The following is a 13,631-nucleotide window of genomic DNA, read 5'->3' on the forward strand; positions in this document are numbered from 1 at the left end:
GACGAAAAACGCGTCGTTTTAGAGAGTTTTTTCTACTTGGAAGTCCTTGTGACGTCCCGGAGGATAAGGTTCGGTGATTGGTTACTTTCTACTGGTTAACAAGGGCATGTACAAATACATCAGGCGGGTGGAAAACGTCGGATAAAGTTATTTCCAACAATGGCTGGTGAGTTTACCAAAGAGAGACATCCTGCTGCATTCGTTGCTGTGGGTTGCTGTTTTCCACTTTGTTTTCAGGGTCTGATTCAGGTTCCAACATGTAGGGCTGTATGCTATGTGTTGACATTGTATTTTGTTTTTTTTATTAAGTTCATATTAGCCTAATCCTTCTGTTTATGAGACGTTACAATGACCGCGAAAGCAGGTGCGGTGCGCGCTCCCAATGTAGTGCAGTGGCGGGAGGCGGGGCTTAATGCGGAAGAGTCTCAATCCACTCGTTTTGCCCACAGGCTGATCTGACAGCCTACGGAGAGGGTCGGTCTGAAGTAAATAAAGCGATTTGTGACAATAACTCGATCAATCCCAGCCCTTCTGGTCTCAGAAATAAAAATAAATTAGCCTGAAATGCACAGAATACTTCCACTTTAAGGTTACAATGAGATCAATGTTGTTTTCCCGAAAGCAGGGGTGCTCAAAGTCGGTTTGCGAGGACCTGCAGGTTTTTGATGCTGGATGGTTCTGTGGCCATAAACAACAACACACACAAAAAGTAAATAAATAAATAAATAAATAAATCTTGGAGTATTCCTTGTATCTACTTTGCTATGAAGGTTTCCTCATGGTTTCACACCTTCGGTTTGGTTTGTGTTCAAACTGCACTCAACTCAAGCAGACCCAACTACCCGGGTAATGTCTTATAGTTAAAACAACTGTTCTTTATGGTGTGATACTCCCACAGAAACACCATTTTTGCGGGTAAGAATGGCAAATAAATGCCATGCAGGTAGAGATTTAGTTCAGGCAGACTGTGCAATTAAAAAAAAAAATTGTTTTTTTCTTTCTGCCATTGTGGACATGATTAGTATTTTTCAACTGATGAAGTGATAAAATCACCACCCTGCTCAGCTCAGCCAGTGTCAGATTTTTCTGTTGCTGGTTCTGTGATTCAGTATTCTGCTCCTCCTGTATGTGTCCCGTTTACAGTCCCTTTTCCTGATCATTAGATCACCTCGTTTCATTTGGCTAAGTTACCCCATGTGTGTCTAGTGTGTGTGTGTGTTGTATATTTATGTAAGTAAAATGCTTGGTTTCAATTAGTTCATTCTTATTTTCATCATTGTTGTTGTCATTCCTTTTGTCCCTCTGTTAAATTAGACGTCATTACCTGCATCCTGCATCATCACCACTCTTCACTCATAACAGAACATCTGAATCATTGTCCCATTTAATACAGACTTGTATTGGTACAGTGTCTTAATACAGCCTGCTTGTTACTAGCAGTGAATTTATAGTAAGAGGATAAAATGATCTTCTCAATAATATGAATGAAACAATCCAAGAGTAGTTGGTTTCAGTCAAAATGATCTGATGACGTGAAAAACCCAACGGTACACAAGAGTAATGTTATCAGAGAATATAGTTCTCTAACTACCACAGTTAAATCAGTGAAATTATAAGGAATTATAATCATCTGCATTTCTGCCTTTTATAAATTGTTTTGGTTCCAGGAACGTCCTGAAGACATAACAACAGTGTCATCAGTGACTTGGACACTGATTGACTAAGAATTTAATATAAATATGTATGAACAACCACATTTTGAAGATTTTTGAAGAAATCATACAAGTTGTGAAAGAAGCCTGTCCTGGTCTGTCAAAGAAGTACGAGACCCCAGTTCACGTGGGTCTTGTGTGCTTCATGTGTCAGAGCAGGTGGAGCAGTGAACGGAAAGATGTGGTGGGACAGCTGAAAGCATCCCTACAAGTCACTCCATTATTTACTTGCAGTAAACTTTCAGTCCTGGTCAGTGAATGAGTAGAACTGTTTTTATTCTTCCTGCTCTTTTTTCTTTTTGTTTTTTTTTTACATATCTTGGTCAGTGGTCATATGTTGTATGTAAATACTAAACCATGAAAAGAAATAAATGATAAGTTTCTGTTGACTTTGATTACCTGTGTAGACGTGGGCCTTATTTCACTCTTTTGGTTCTGTCTGTGTGTGTGTGTGTGTGTGTGTGTGTGTGTGTGTGTGTGTGTGTGTGTGTGTGTGTGTGTGTGTGTGTGTGTGTGTGTGTGTGTGTAGTTATGGTGTGAGAGAATAGAAGCACAGAATGATGTAAAATAAATTGTTTTATGTATCAGGCCAACATCAGAAACATACTGGAAATGGGAACCAGTCAGGAGGTCAAGCAGGCTGAGTTCAGCACCAACTGCTCAGATGAAGAAGTGTTGTGTTACAAAACAAAAGAGTAACGCAGTAACTGTAACGCAGACCATGAACACTAAAATAAAAAAGAAAGAAAACCTACAAACAATTACCAGATATCATATAAAAGAGAAAATAAGACAAAGTAAAACATAAACTAATCATTCATTCATTTTCCTAACCGCTTAGTCCAATTAAGGGTCACAGGGAAGCTGGAGCCTATCCCAGCAGTCTTTGGGTGAAGGGCAGGGAACTCCCTGGACAGCTCGCCAGTCCATCGCAGGGTCACACAGAGACAAACAACCATTCACGCTCCCACTTTCTTCTGCTATGGCACGACTTGTAGGGGTAATTTAGCCGGTGTATCCGGACAGAATCCCAGCAATCACTGTTCCGTGTAGAGAGCAAGCAAACCCCACCCTAGCTGAGAATTGAACCGGCAACCTTCTTGCTGTGACGCCACAGTGCTAACCACCATGCCACCATGCAGCTCATAAACTAATCAGCATGATAAAATTACACATGCTGTAACACAGAAAATGTTCAACTCAGAAGGATTTCATTTAAATTTACAGCTTTACATTTTGTTTATAAAATGAAAATTAAACTAGTCTAATGTTTTGCTCCTCTTTTTTCTTTTTGCCATCTTCTTTCTTGATGTGAATAGTTTACGACACTATCAAGTTGTCATGCAGCGGCAACTGGTTTAATAAACTGATGCCACCATGTGATGAAAGTATTTCATAACTACTTTCCAACAGTCAGGAAAAAAACAACAGAAGAACTCTTCACTATGAAAGTACAATGTTCTTTACAAATATGATAAACATGCAGAGCCAAAGATGAAAAGCTCTCTTTAGAGCTACTTAAAAAAAAAAAAAAAACCTGCCACCAGACATAAAAGAAAGTTTGTGCTGGATGAGAAAAGAACATATTAGACTTCATCTCACAAGATGGCTAAAGACACGTTTCCATCAGTTTTGATAAAATGAAGGTTTTAGAGCTAAATAGTTTCTAAAAGTATTTGTTTTGTTGTACCATGAAAAGTCAAGAAACAGCACCAAATATTAAAGAGATCCATCCCACTTGGCTACGATACTGTATAGCATTCTCCTATGTACTTAACACCTAATCTGTTTTATTCGGCTGGATCTTCGTCAAGGGGGATCCCAGCCAGTAGAAAGAGATTCAGTTTTCCTCTGACTGTAGCTCCATGATACTCAGTTCATCCAGCAGGGCTGTAGTAGAAGATAAAAATGAGAAGTTGTATGTTACACAATACTTGATTTTCCCCTGTACAGACAGTCTTTTAGCATCACATTTTCCTACGCTCTTACTGGAAACTAACACATTTGGTTACTACATAGATGATAAGTCTCCTTTAGACTTATCCTCATTTGTTCAATATGCAGAACTGTATCTAAAAGCAGCAACGTAAACATACTGTTGAGAATTATTAATACTCACCTCCAGTAGATGGCCTATGAAAGGCATTGTAGGCTGTGCAAGCTTTGATAAGCTTTACCAGTTGTTCAGGGATATCCATGAGGTCAAGAGGGCAGTCACTTGTGTTTTTCATCACTTTCTCACAAATTTCAGAATTTGTACAACCTGGCAGAAGAAAGAGTACATTTTAAAGCAAAAGAAGTAAAAGGCAGGAGTCTGAATGAATACACCCCCCCTACAACTGAGCCGAGTCTTCAATCGGTTGGAGTCTGGAGGACTATTCTGAAATGAATGCACCCTCATACTTTAGCTGTTTCTATATTTGTATGGGATGCTCTGTTGGTAACATTAATACCACCTTAATTAATTAACTCTTCAAGGTTTTAAGGCATACTTTAAATGTCAAATCATATCTATCTCTCTTTCTCTCTCTCTGCTGCAGATACACCCAGGCAGATTGCTTAACAGGCTGGTACAAGAGGTCTTTACCTCTTTACCAGAACCACTGAGAGCGTTTACTGAGAACCATACTCTGTCTGACCAGTGGGATGATGAGTATGAGTATGTCTTCCCCTCTCAGGTAGGTTCTCCTGCGATAGAGCAGTGGCAGGAGAACCAAGAACTTCTATTGACTTTTCAGACAGCAGAGCTTGGTGAGTTTGAAGGCCTGGAAAAGAGGGTCCTCTGTCTATATATATGTATGTATGTATATATATATATATATATATATATATATATATATATATATATATATATATATATATATATATATATATATATGTATATATAATTAAACCAACTGTCCCATCTGAGATGGCTGCTGATTAAAGTAACCGCTTGGCTTAGATCTGGGTGATTTATCTATGCCTCTCCCTTCACCCATCCTTTTCTCATGTTATCTATCCTGCATAAAAAGGCGTGCCGCTCGTGAGGCAGCTGCCTCAGTCTGCCCGCTCTTGTTTCTGTTTTTATAGGTATGTTTGTCTACTCAGACAGGTTGTACTGGAATAAGTTTTGTTGTGCCAGGATACCGGTTCAATGACAACAAATCTTTCTTAATCTGCATTAAAATAAAATTTAAATCGAGGAAAGAGGGCCGTTTGCACTAACAGGGTAATATGGTGCATAAGAATGTAATAACATGAGAAACAAAGTCACTCTAATAACAAGCATTAGTGTGAAACAAAAAATTCTAAAAGATGTAAATAGTAGCAAGTATTAACAAGTATTTAAATGAATATGACACCACGACTGTCAAACACAATGACGTGATTTTTATGAATAGGTGTCACTGCGGGTTTTACTCTCTGCAGATTCTCACCTTCGAAAGGGATTTTACGTGTTGCAATTTCCCAGAGGACAATGCCAAAGCTGAAAAACAACAAGTTTAATCATTCAATGAGGTTAGAAATTTCCATATTATCCAGAACTTCTCATATGATGGCAGTATTCGGAGAAAACCCTTTCATGTACATGCACATCCAGCTGAGGACTCTACATGTAGGGTAAAAGTGTGAGCCTCTCTCTAATGTCCTCTATAAGAAACAAAATATGTCAACCTTAACGTAAAATGTTTCTTAAATTTTCTAAATCAGGAAGCATTCCTTGTTTAAAAGAAAAAAAAAAGCTTGCTTTGAAACGACACAGCTGACCTGTAAATTTCACACAGTTTGCTGTATTTGTGATTGATGTTTTCCAGTCGTTGGGGAGAGACATAACACAGGGAACTGATCTCTAATGTCTTCTCCTTTGTCGCTTTTCTCAGTGTTGTCTCTGTTTTTGTTAGCTCGAAACCTGCCAGCTGAAAAAAACAAAAATGAGGCAGTTACCTTTGAGTAGGGTGGATGTACTTCCAGGATACTTTGACATCATTACCTTCACTATGTAGCCTTCACATACTAAGAACTTGCCGCTGTTTATGTTCCCATGAAGCTTATTTTTTGCCTGTGTCTGGTGCAATCTGAAAGACATTAAGAATCATGCATGTATTTTATTTTATACCCATCTCATAAAGAAAATCATCACCTACATTATGGTAAGAGCCTCTGAGGTGAACTAAGGTCCAACAAGGTGGATCAGAGCTGGTGGAACTCTCACAACCTGAGACAACTGGTCAACTAAACAACCTGGACTTCTAAGTATACTTCACAACTTGTTTACTTGTACTTCACAACAAAAATAACATTCAAATCACATCAAGTGTGTTTAAATCTGTATTCTAAATTAAATAAATCAAACTCTTAATCTCATACAACTGGTCAGGTAGACATCCTGTACTGCAAGCAGTGCTTTAAGTGGAACAAAATAAGTGGTGGTACTCCCTTAATGACTTGCTGTCAGTTTGTTATGCAAATATGGGACAGAAACATGAGTGATACTTATATGTAGATCTATAAATTGATCTGTAGATTATTAGTTTTATTGCACAGAAATGACAAAAAACAAACACAACAAGTTCTAAATCAAATCCACATTTGCCAAATTCAAAGTGCCATGGAGACACTTTTATAAACTTCAAGCCTCATTGCATGGACATTCAAAATAACACTGAAAAGTAAATATAGAAACTAAAAGTTCATTAACCCTTTCATGCATGAATTAATGAAAAAACAAAACAAAACAATGCAACATTTTTTTTAAATACAGTATTTTACCTCTACAAATATGCAATGGTACTTTTTTTTTTGTTAAATAATGATATTTAGAATTTTGTATGATTTATTTTAATGTACTCTACAAAATACTTACAGCATATAATCATAATTATATTATGAGAATCTTCTATAAAATATAGCTGTATCATTTTCTTTTCTTATTTATTGCGAAGACAAAGTTGTGTAATTATATAACGTTCAATTATATCATAATTTTATTTTATCTCCAGTGAGTGATAACGTATTGGATGACTCACTAACATCCACTTAAGTGGTTTATATACAAAAATATCATCCTGATTCATGACTATGCAAGAAAAAAGCTTGTAAATAGGTGCCCACTACAGGACCACTATGCATGAAAGGGGTTAAAAACAAAAAAAGTGCTACATTTAGACTTATTTATCTTATTACCAGACTAATTTAACAGTGAATTACTATTACACTTTTCCTCTGTGAAATATGTTTTTTCACAGCATCAGGCCTGGTCCATGCCACTTAGTAATATTATCATATCTTTTATCTAAAAAGAATCTTCAAAAACTCAAAATACTGACCAGCCATATGCTTAGTTTGCAGCATCTGACCTTCATTGTCTGGTGTAGTAAATGACTGTTAGTAGTACTACTGTCATCACTCAACTCGGCTCCAGTTTGTGTCCTCAAGCCCTTTTGGAGCCAGGCTAACATTACAGCTGCGACAGTTTTTTTTTTCTCTGCCTTTACTCTACTCTTTTTATTATTAAACATTTGTCCCCCTTCTGAGTGACTTTGCCTCTTTAAGATGTTCTTTTCATCCTCATTCATGTTACTGATCTGCAACCAATTAACCTAATTAGATGCAAGAAGAGAATTTATTGCAGGCTTTTGTTTACTAGTGGAGCTAAAGCACAGAGTAAGACTGACCTGTAACCACTGGAGCATGTTGTGTTGAAAAACACATTAATTTATTGAAGACTTACTGATAGAGTCCCCGTGCAGCAGTCAAACACATACGAACTTTCTTGGGCCAGGACAGTTTGCAAGAAGAGCTTAAAACATCGCGAAGAGTTCCCTTTTCACAGTATTCCTGGATGATGAGGTATTCAGGGTTCTGGGCTACAGACATTCAGAAGAAAACATCACATTTCTATAACTTAAGAATATCTGACAGTGTATGTGGGACTTATATGACGTTGAGTACTCACTATCCTTATCCAGGATGCAAATGCCAAACATTCGAAGGATGTTGGGTGACTGAAACTCTTTCAAGGTGTCAACTTCCTTTGTGAAGATATCCTCCAGTTTCCTGTATAGAGACAAAGCGTTCACGTTGACCAATATTTTGTGACAGACCCAGTCCAAGATATACTCTCTCGCCCAATGACTGCTGGGATAGACTCCAGCCTTCCCGCGACCCTGAACTGGACTAAACAGTAAAGAAAATGGTAACACCCTATAGTAATGATACAAATCATATAGTTAAGTAATGTGTAACTAATGATGGACTAATGGATTAATTTATGAAGACTTCAGCATGATTTCCTGTTGCTCTTCATGAACTAATGATGATCTCAATGGTGATTCATGTGATTACTAGACCCCTAATCGATCATCAATTAATGAACATTAGTTCACTGTTAATTCAATAATATGTCAACAAATTTGCCGGTTTAGATAGAAGCATAACATTTAATTCCCTGCTACTTTTTTAAATTTATTTTTATTTAAAGCAAGACACACTCAATGAAGTTTACTTAGGTAAACATGGATATGTAAAAGCGCTTGAAGTAATTATTAGGGTTTTAAAAATCACTGTATTAATGCAGTACATTTAACAAAGATATAACACTGGTATGTATGGAAATGCTTTATATCAAATACATTGCTGCTTTAGAAACAACAAAAAAAAAAAAAAAAAAAAAAAAAAAAAAAAAAAAGAAACAACAAATAAATAAATAAACCTACAATCACCTTTATTAATTGTCACCCAAAGCCCTTCTCCATGTTCACACAAATAAACTTCTTTGAGTGTGACTTGCATAAATAAAAATGAGAAGAAAATTAGTAGCAGGGAATTAAATTATATGTTTCTATTTAAACTGGCAAATATGTCTACATATTGGTGAATTAACAATGAACTAATGTTCACTAACTGATGATCAATAAAGGATCGATTAAACCCTAGATCAACATTGAGATCATCATTAGTTCATGATGAGCAACAGGAATTCATGATAAAGTCTTCATTAATAAATGCATTGGTTCATCATGAGTTACATTTTTTTTTTTTTACTAAGAATTTATTTCGAACTAAAAAAAACAACTTTAAAACAGAAAAAATAGTCGTTTCAACAAACAAAACAAGGTTCTTAAGTTCGAAGAGGGTCTTGGGAGAAGTTGAACACTTATCTGGTCCAAAACCCCCTCATGAATAATACCCTAACATTATTATTATATTACATTACAATTAAACTTAAACAATAAATAGTGGTAATACCCACAATAATAAATATAATAAAATGTACATTCACTTTACCTAAGTATAGGATTTGTATCGTTATTGTAAAGTGTTACCAAGAAAATGTATGAATGATAACTGAAGTGAAGTAAAGCTTGGCTATATAAATGAGTAGTTTAGACACTTTTAGCAAAACACGTGTGTGAAAGTACCAATGGACAAGTGATGCTTAATCTGAACAGACATTTCAACAACCGAAAGATATTATTACTGTCAATGTAAGGGCCCTGCGGTAGTTTTGGAACAATTGTTTTATAGGATTATTTTAAAATAAAACTTTATTTACATCCATTTTATTTGCCATTGTGCTGAACTGGGACACATACCTTAAGTCAGTGTTTAAGAGAACTTTGAATTTTTTGATGGCCACTGGGTAACGCTGAAATTCTCCTTTGTAGACCTCTGAGATTGGTGAGGTCCAAATGGGCGTTTTGGGAAATTCAGGGATATACTTGAGCTCTTCTGGTTTAATCTTTCGGATTTCCTCATGAGATGTTTCTTTTTCACTCACTAGGAAGGAAAAAAGGAAGGAAAAGAAAGAAAAAAAGAAATAAAATCTTATTTGTATAGCCCTTTTCACAAAAACCCGATGTTTTACAAAAAGGACATTGAAAAGTAAGACAAAAAAAACCCCTAAAAAAACACAGTCATGAAAAAACCCATTTAACTAAAAGCCTGCTTGAATAAAAATGTTCCCAACTCTTTTTAAAAAGAATCAACAGAATTGAAACATATGAATGAGAGAAGCAGAACATTTCATTTCTGAAGAATGGACCCTCTCCTGTCCCGAAGCTCATACATGCAACTACTGGAAATCTCTGATTTGAAGAAAGCAGCGCACAATTTGGCAAGCGTAGATGAATAAGGTCAGAGATGTAGGGGGACAACGTAAAGCTCATGTTCAGGAGAGGGACAACATCTCAACCGCCTGGTGAGCTGTGACACTTCCTCCACTGTCCCAGTTTGTCGTTCTCTGAACAAGAAGACCAGCTTCGCTCATCTTGGCTCCAGATCCTGCTAAGCTGATTTTCCATCTCATCTGGTGAATTTGACGACAGGAATTCCGCCCTGGCTGCATACGCATGATGAAACTAATGGATTGCTTAAGTGTAATGATGATTTGCTGTAAGTCATTATGTGCACAAATCAAATTGTTTACAGAGCCTGGGCTTACAATGACGCAATATTTGTATATGGTTATTTGACTTAATTCGACAATATCTTGGGCTTCTTTGGACAACACAGATGATGTTGTGATCAAAATGTTCTGATCTTCCAGCAGGGAAGTTTTTTTTTTATTTGTAGATATTTTCAATTTTGTCATAAACTAAATAAAGACAAAAACCTCTCAAGAGCAATTTGGACTCCACACAGAAGATGGATTTGCGGACGGATGGAGTTTCATCCATCTCCTGTGTTGGTTACGTGTGTAATTTGGTCTGTTTTCAAGAGGTTTAGCTGTACTATACAGGCTGAGTGAGTGGGCCTGCAACTACAGTTGTGGATGAACTGACTTAACAATTATGTTAATGTAAAAGACACGTGGACGTATGAACGATACAACGTAGGACATTTGAAACTGACATCCTTGTATGTGTATGAGAGCATGAACGGACCATACATCAGCAGGTGGGTTCAAACTATTGACTTCACCGTATTTCAATTATACTCACATGTGTTCAAGATTTTGTTTACACTGATTTTGAGCTCCTCAAAGTCTTTCTTCATGGCCTCTTGATACTCCAGGAGCACTGAGGAACAAGCAAACCCAGATAAAACAAAAGAACCAACACTCTGACCCAGCATCTGGTTTGCTTTAAGTCAAAGTCAAATCAGATTCCTGTAACTTTAAAAAGCTAGGATATGAAGTGTTAGGATGTACTAGCCATTAACAGGCTGTTCTTACAAATGGTTTGTATGATTTCTTCTAAAAAAAATTATGCATATTTGGATATATTCTACAGAATCCATCCTCAGGGCAATGATGAGTCATTGGTGGAGCTGTTTTGTGGTCTGCAGGGCTCTTCTGACTCCTACACAACAACAAAAAAGCAAAAGTAGACAGAAAAAATGCTTTCAACTCGGATGGGCTGGCAACCTGACCACCTGCCTCTCACCTGATGATTGCTGGGATGGGCTCGAGCTTCGCATCTGACCCTTAATTGGACTAAACAGTTAATAAAACGAACAAATGAAGTGAATAAATGAACCCTTTATGCCCTTTAGGACTTTGAAAGTTTTTGACAAACTGGCTGATCCACAGTTAACTATTGCTGTCTAAAAATTTGATTGACTAATAGACAGGATGAACAAATGTGCAGGCTGTGCAGGTGCACTCATCTCTCATGTTACTGGAAATACATAGAAAATGCACAAAATAACTTTTCATGTGATACTTGTAATGAGAATACATTGATGTGAATGATGCATAAAACCACTCAATGCAAAAGGATTGATGTAAACGGACACACACAGTTAAGTCATTTAAGTGGTTTCTGATCAAACTATTCTACAAAGGCATAGCCAAAATAAGTTTCCTTACATTTCTTTATCTCTTCATCATCTTGTCTCCAGGCTTCAGCATCTTTTGCGAGATCAAACAACTCAAACAAGGCATTGCCGCTCTCCAACTGCAGATATTGACTCAGAATAGTGAAGGCATCAACGAGACGCTGGTTGACAGTGTCAAACTTCTCTTCGTGGCTGTTGATCTTCAGGCAGTGCTTTATCCAGCTTTCCTTGGTGTAGATGTGAATAACCTCGTGAGCTAAATCCAGAGTGGTGGAAAGTTCCTGAAGGGCATTTTCCACCTGGGGTAAAACTTTGACAGCATTCCTCTCTTGGACGGTCTTCACCAACTCTTCCAATTTTTGGACTCGCTCAGCAATATATTTACAGCGTTTCTTATTCGCCTTTACCTTCTCAACCAGTTTGTAGATCTCTGTAGCAACAGTGAAGATTTTCTCAATGACCTCCATGATTGCCTGGAAAGACAGAGACACATCGGTTTATATTGGAATAACAAAACTCTTTTTCATTAGATTGAGTCTCTTAGTGAACAACTGAGCTGAGCAATTTCCATCCATTCTTGTTTCCCATTACTTTTTTGTTATTTGACAAGATAAAATATACTTATTAAATATCATTGACAATATTTTGTTTGTAAAGGTGCAATGTGGTGCTTGTTTTAAAGAACAGAAGTGTCTCCAAAAAACCTGAATCCACTTCGGCCATCTCCTGTTATAACTTTTTGTCACTCTGTTGCAGAAACTGAAAAATGTCCACAGCGTTTTTCTGTCATTTGTCGGCTTGTGTGTGAATGGATGAGCGTGTTTGTAGCTGACATATGGACATCTGATAAAGTGTTCTGATCGTGGAAATGTAACGCTTTTGACATGTGCAATGTATACTAATTTGGAAGACCATATACTTTTTCTTTTGACTATCAAAATGCATTTTTTAATCAATCTACAAAAAATATGTTTTTAATGTCAAAAAGTTTTTTACAGTAACATTTTATTTATTCAATATGCCAAACTTGGTGACATTTACTTTTACAGACCACTAAAAAGATTAAACAGCAAACAACAGCAAAGAACCACCTATGAGAAATCCCCCACTCCAATAGAGGAAAAACATTTCTTTTATTAAGGTCTCCGGGGCAGCAAAAGTGCTTTTTTTTTCCAATAATAGGCCGACTGACCTCTGAGTCCTGCGTGCCAAAATCCAGTAACCATTACCTATTCATGGTGGAAGAATACAGCACGTGCAGATGAGCCTAGATGAGACTTGTTTCCCAGACTGTCTGTAAATCTGGAGCAGGTAAGTGGTTTTTTTTCATTTTGTAAATGTTACAAAAAGGAAATTAAGAGATGTCGACCACATATGATACATAGCCTATGATAGAACTTGTGACATTATAATGAATTTTATTAGAAAATATGCTATTGTTTGATTTAGGAATATTGGATCAACATGAGAGATTATTCTTGCAAAGCAAGCAGGAACATCTAATTTCCGTCTGTCCAGGATTTTATTGTTGTACACATAAAGGTGGACAGTTCTGAGCAACATGGTGCATCAGCTGCCTGCGTGTACTGATATGGTGGGTCTGTGTATTCTGGTTGGCATGCAGACTATCAGTGTCTTTATAATTAACTGTCTTCTGACAAGTTAAAATTTATCACTGAGAGAATTAAATTGCTGACAAGAAGACGTAGTTCTCTCCAGCTTAAGGATGCGACATCAACAATATTATTTGTACATAACAAATTACATATTGTCACGTAAATGTATTTACATACTGAATGCATGTTAAAACACTGCAATCCAAATCTAAGGTATGGTTTGACCAAAGATCAGGCCTCATTACAGCATCAGTCTTAATATCAGCAGTTAGCAGCTACCCACACTGTTCCCTTTTTTTTTTGTCTTGTCCAGCATTTAGACAAGCAGAATTATGATCTGGATGCTGTGTTCTGCTGAGCAAATTTTCTCTGCCAAGGGAAGCTTTATAGATATAATAATCCCCTTGACTTTCTGAATTTTTATTTTATTTCTATATTTATTTTGTAATATTGTTTGAATTGTAGAGTTTGTATTGCTGGACTGGAGAGGACAGATGAAAGACAGAAAGAGAAAGGAGAAAAAACACCTCATAAGAAAAGT

The 13,631-nt window shown here is 36.8% G+C and overlaps 1 protein-coding gene across 1 annotated transcript in view; it reads right to left on the reverse strand.

The window, feature by feature from the left end:
- Window positions 1-2,294: 2,294 nt before the first annotated feature.
- Window positions 2,295-13,631, reverse strand: part of LOC306762028 (mixed lineage kinase domain-like protein) — a 15,558-nt gene continuing 4,221 nt past the window's right edge. Inside the window, exons 2-11 of the mRNA XM_079248384.1 lie at window positions 11,506-11,947; window positions 10,637-10,714; window positions 9,290-9,473; window positions 7,651-7,751; window positions 7,426-7,561; window positions 5,686-5,770; window positions 5,463-5,611; window positions 5,132-5,181; window positions 3,832-3,975; window positions 2,295-3,602 (exon numbers count right to left, since the gene is read on the reverse strand). Coding sequence (XP_079104510.1) covers window positions 3,553-3,602; window positions 3,832-3,975; window positions 5,132-5,181; window positions 5,463-5,611; window positions 5,686-5,770; window positions 7,426-7,561; window positions 7,651-7,751; window positions 9,290-9,473; window positions 10,637-10,714; window positions 11,506-11,941 — 1,413 coding nt within the window. The 5' untranslated portion in view covers window positions 11,942-11,947 and the 3' untranslated portion in view covers window positions 2,295-3,552. The remainder of the gene's footprint in view (window positions 3,603-3,831; window positions 3,976-5,131; window positions 5,182-5,462; window positions 5,612-5,685; window positions 5,771-7,425; window positions 7,562-7,650; window positions 7,752-9,289; window positions 9,474-10,636; window positions 10,715-11,505; window positions 11,948-13,631) is intronic.

The sequence above is a fragment of the Telmatherina bonti genome (genome assembly GCF_933228915.1).
Source record: "Telmatherina bonti genome assembly, chromosome: 2".
Lineage (NCBI taxonomy): Eukaryota > Metazoa > Chordata > Actinopteri > Atheriniformes > Telmatherinidae > Telmatherina > Telmatherina bonti.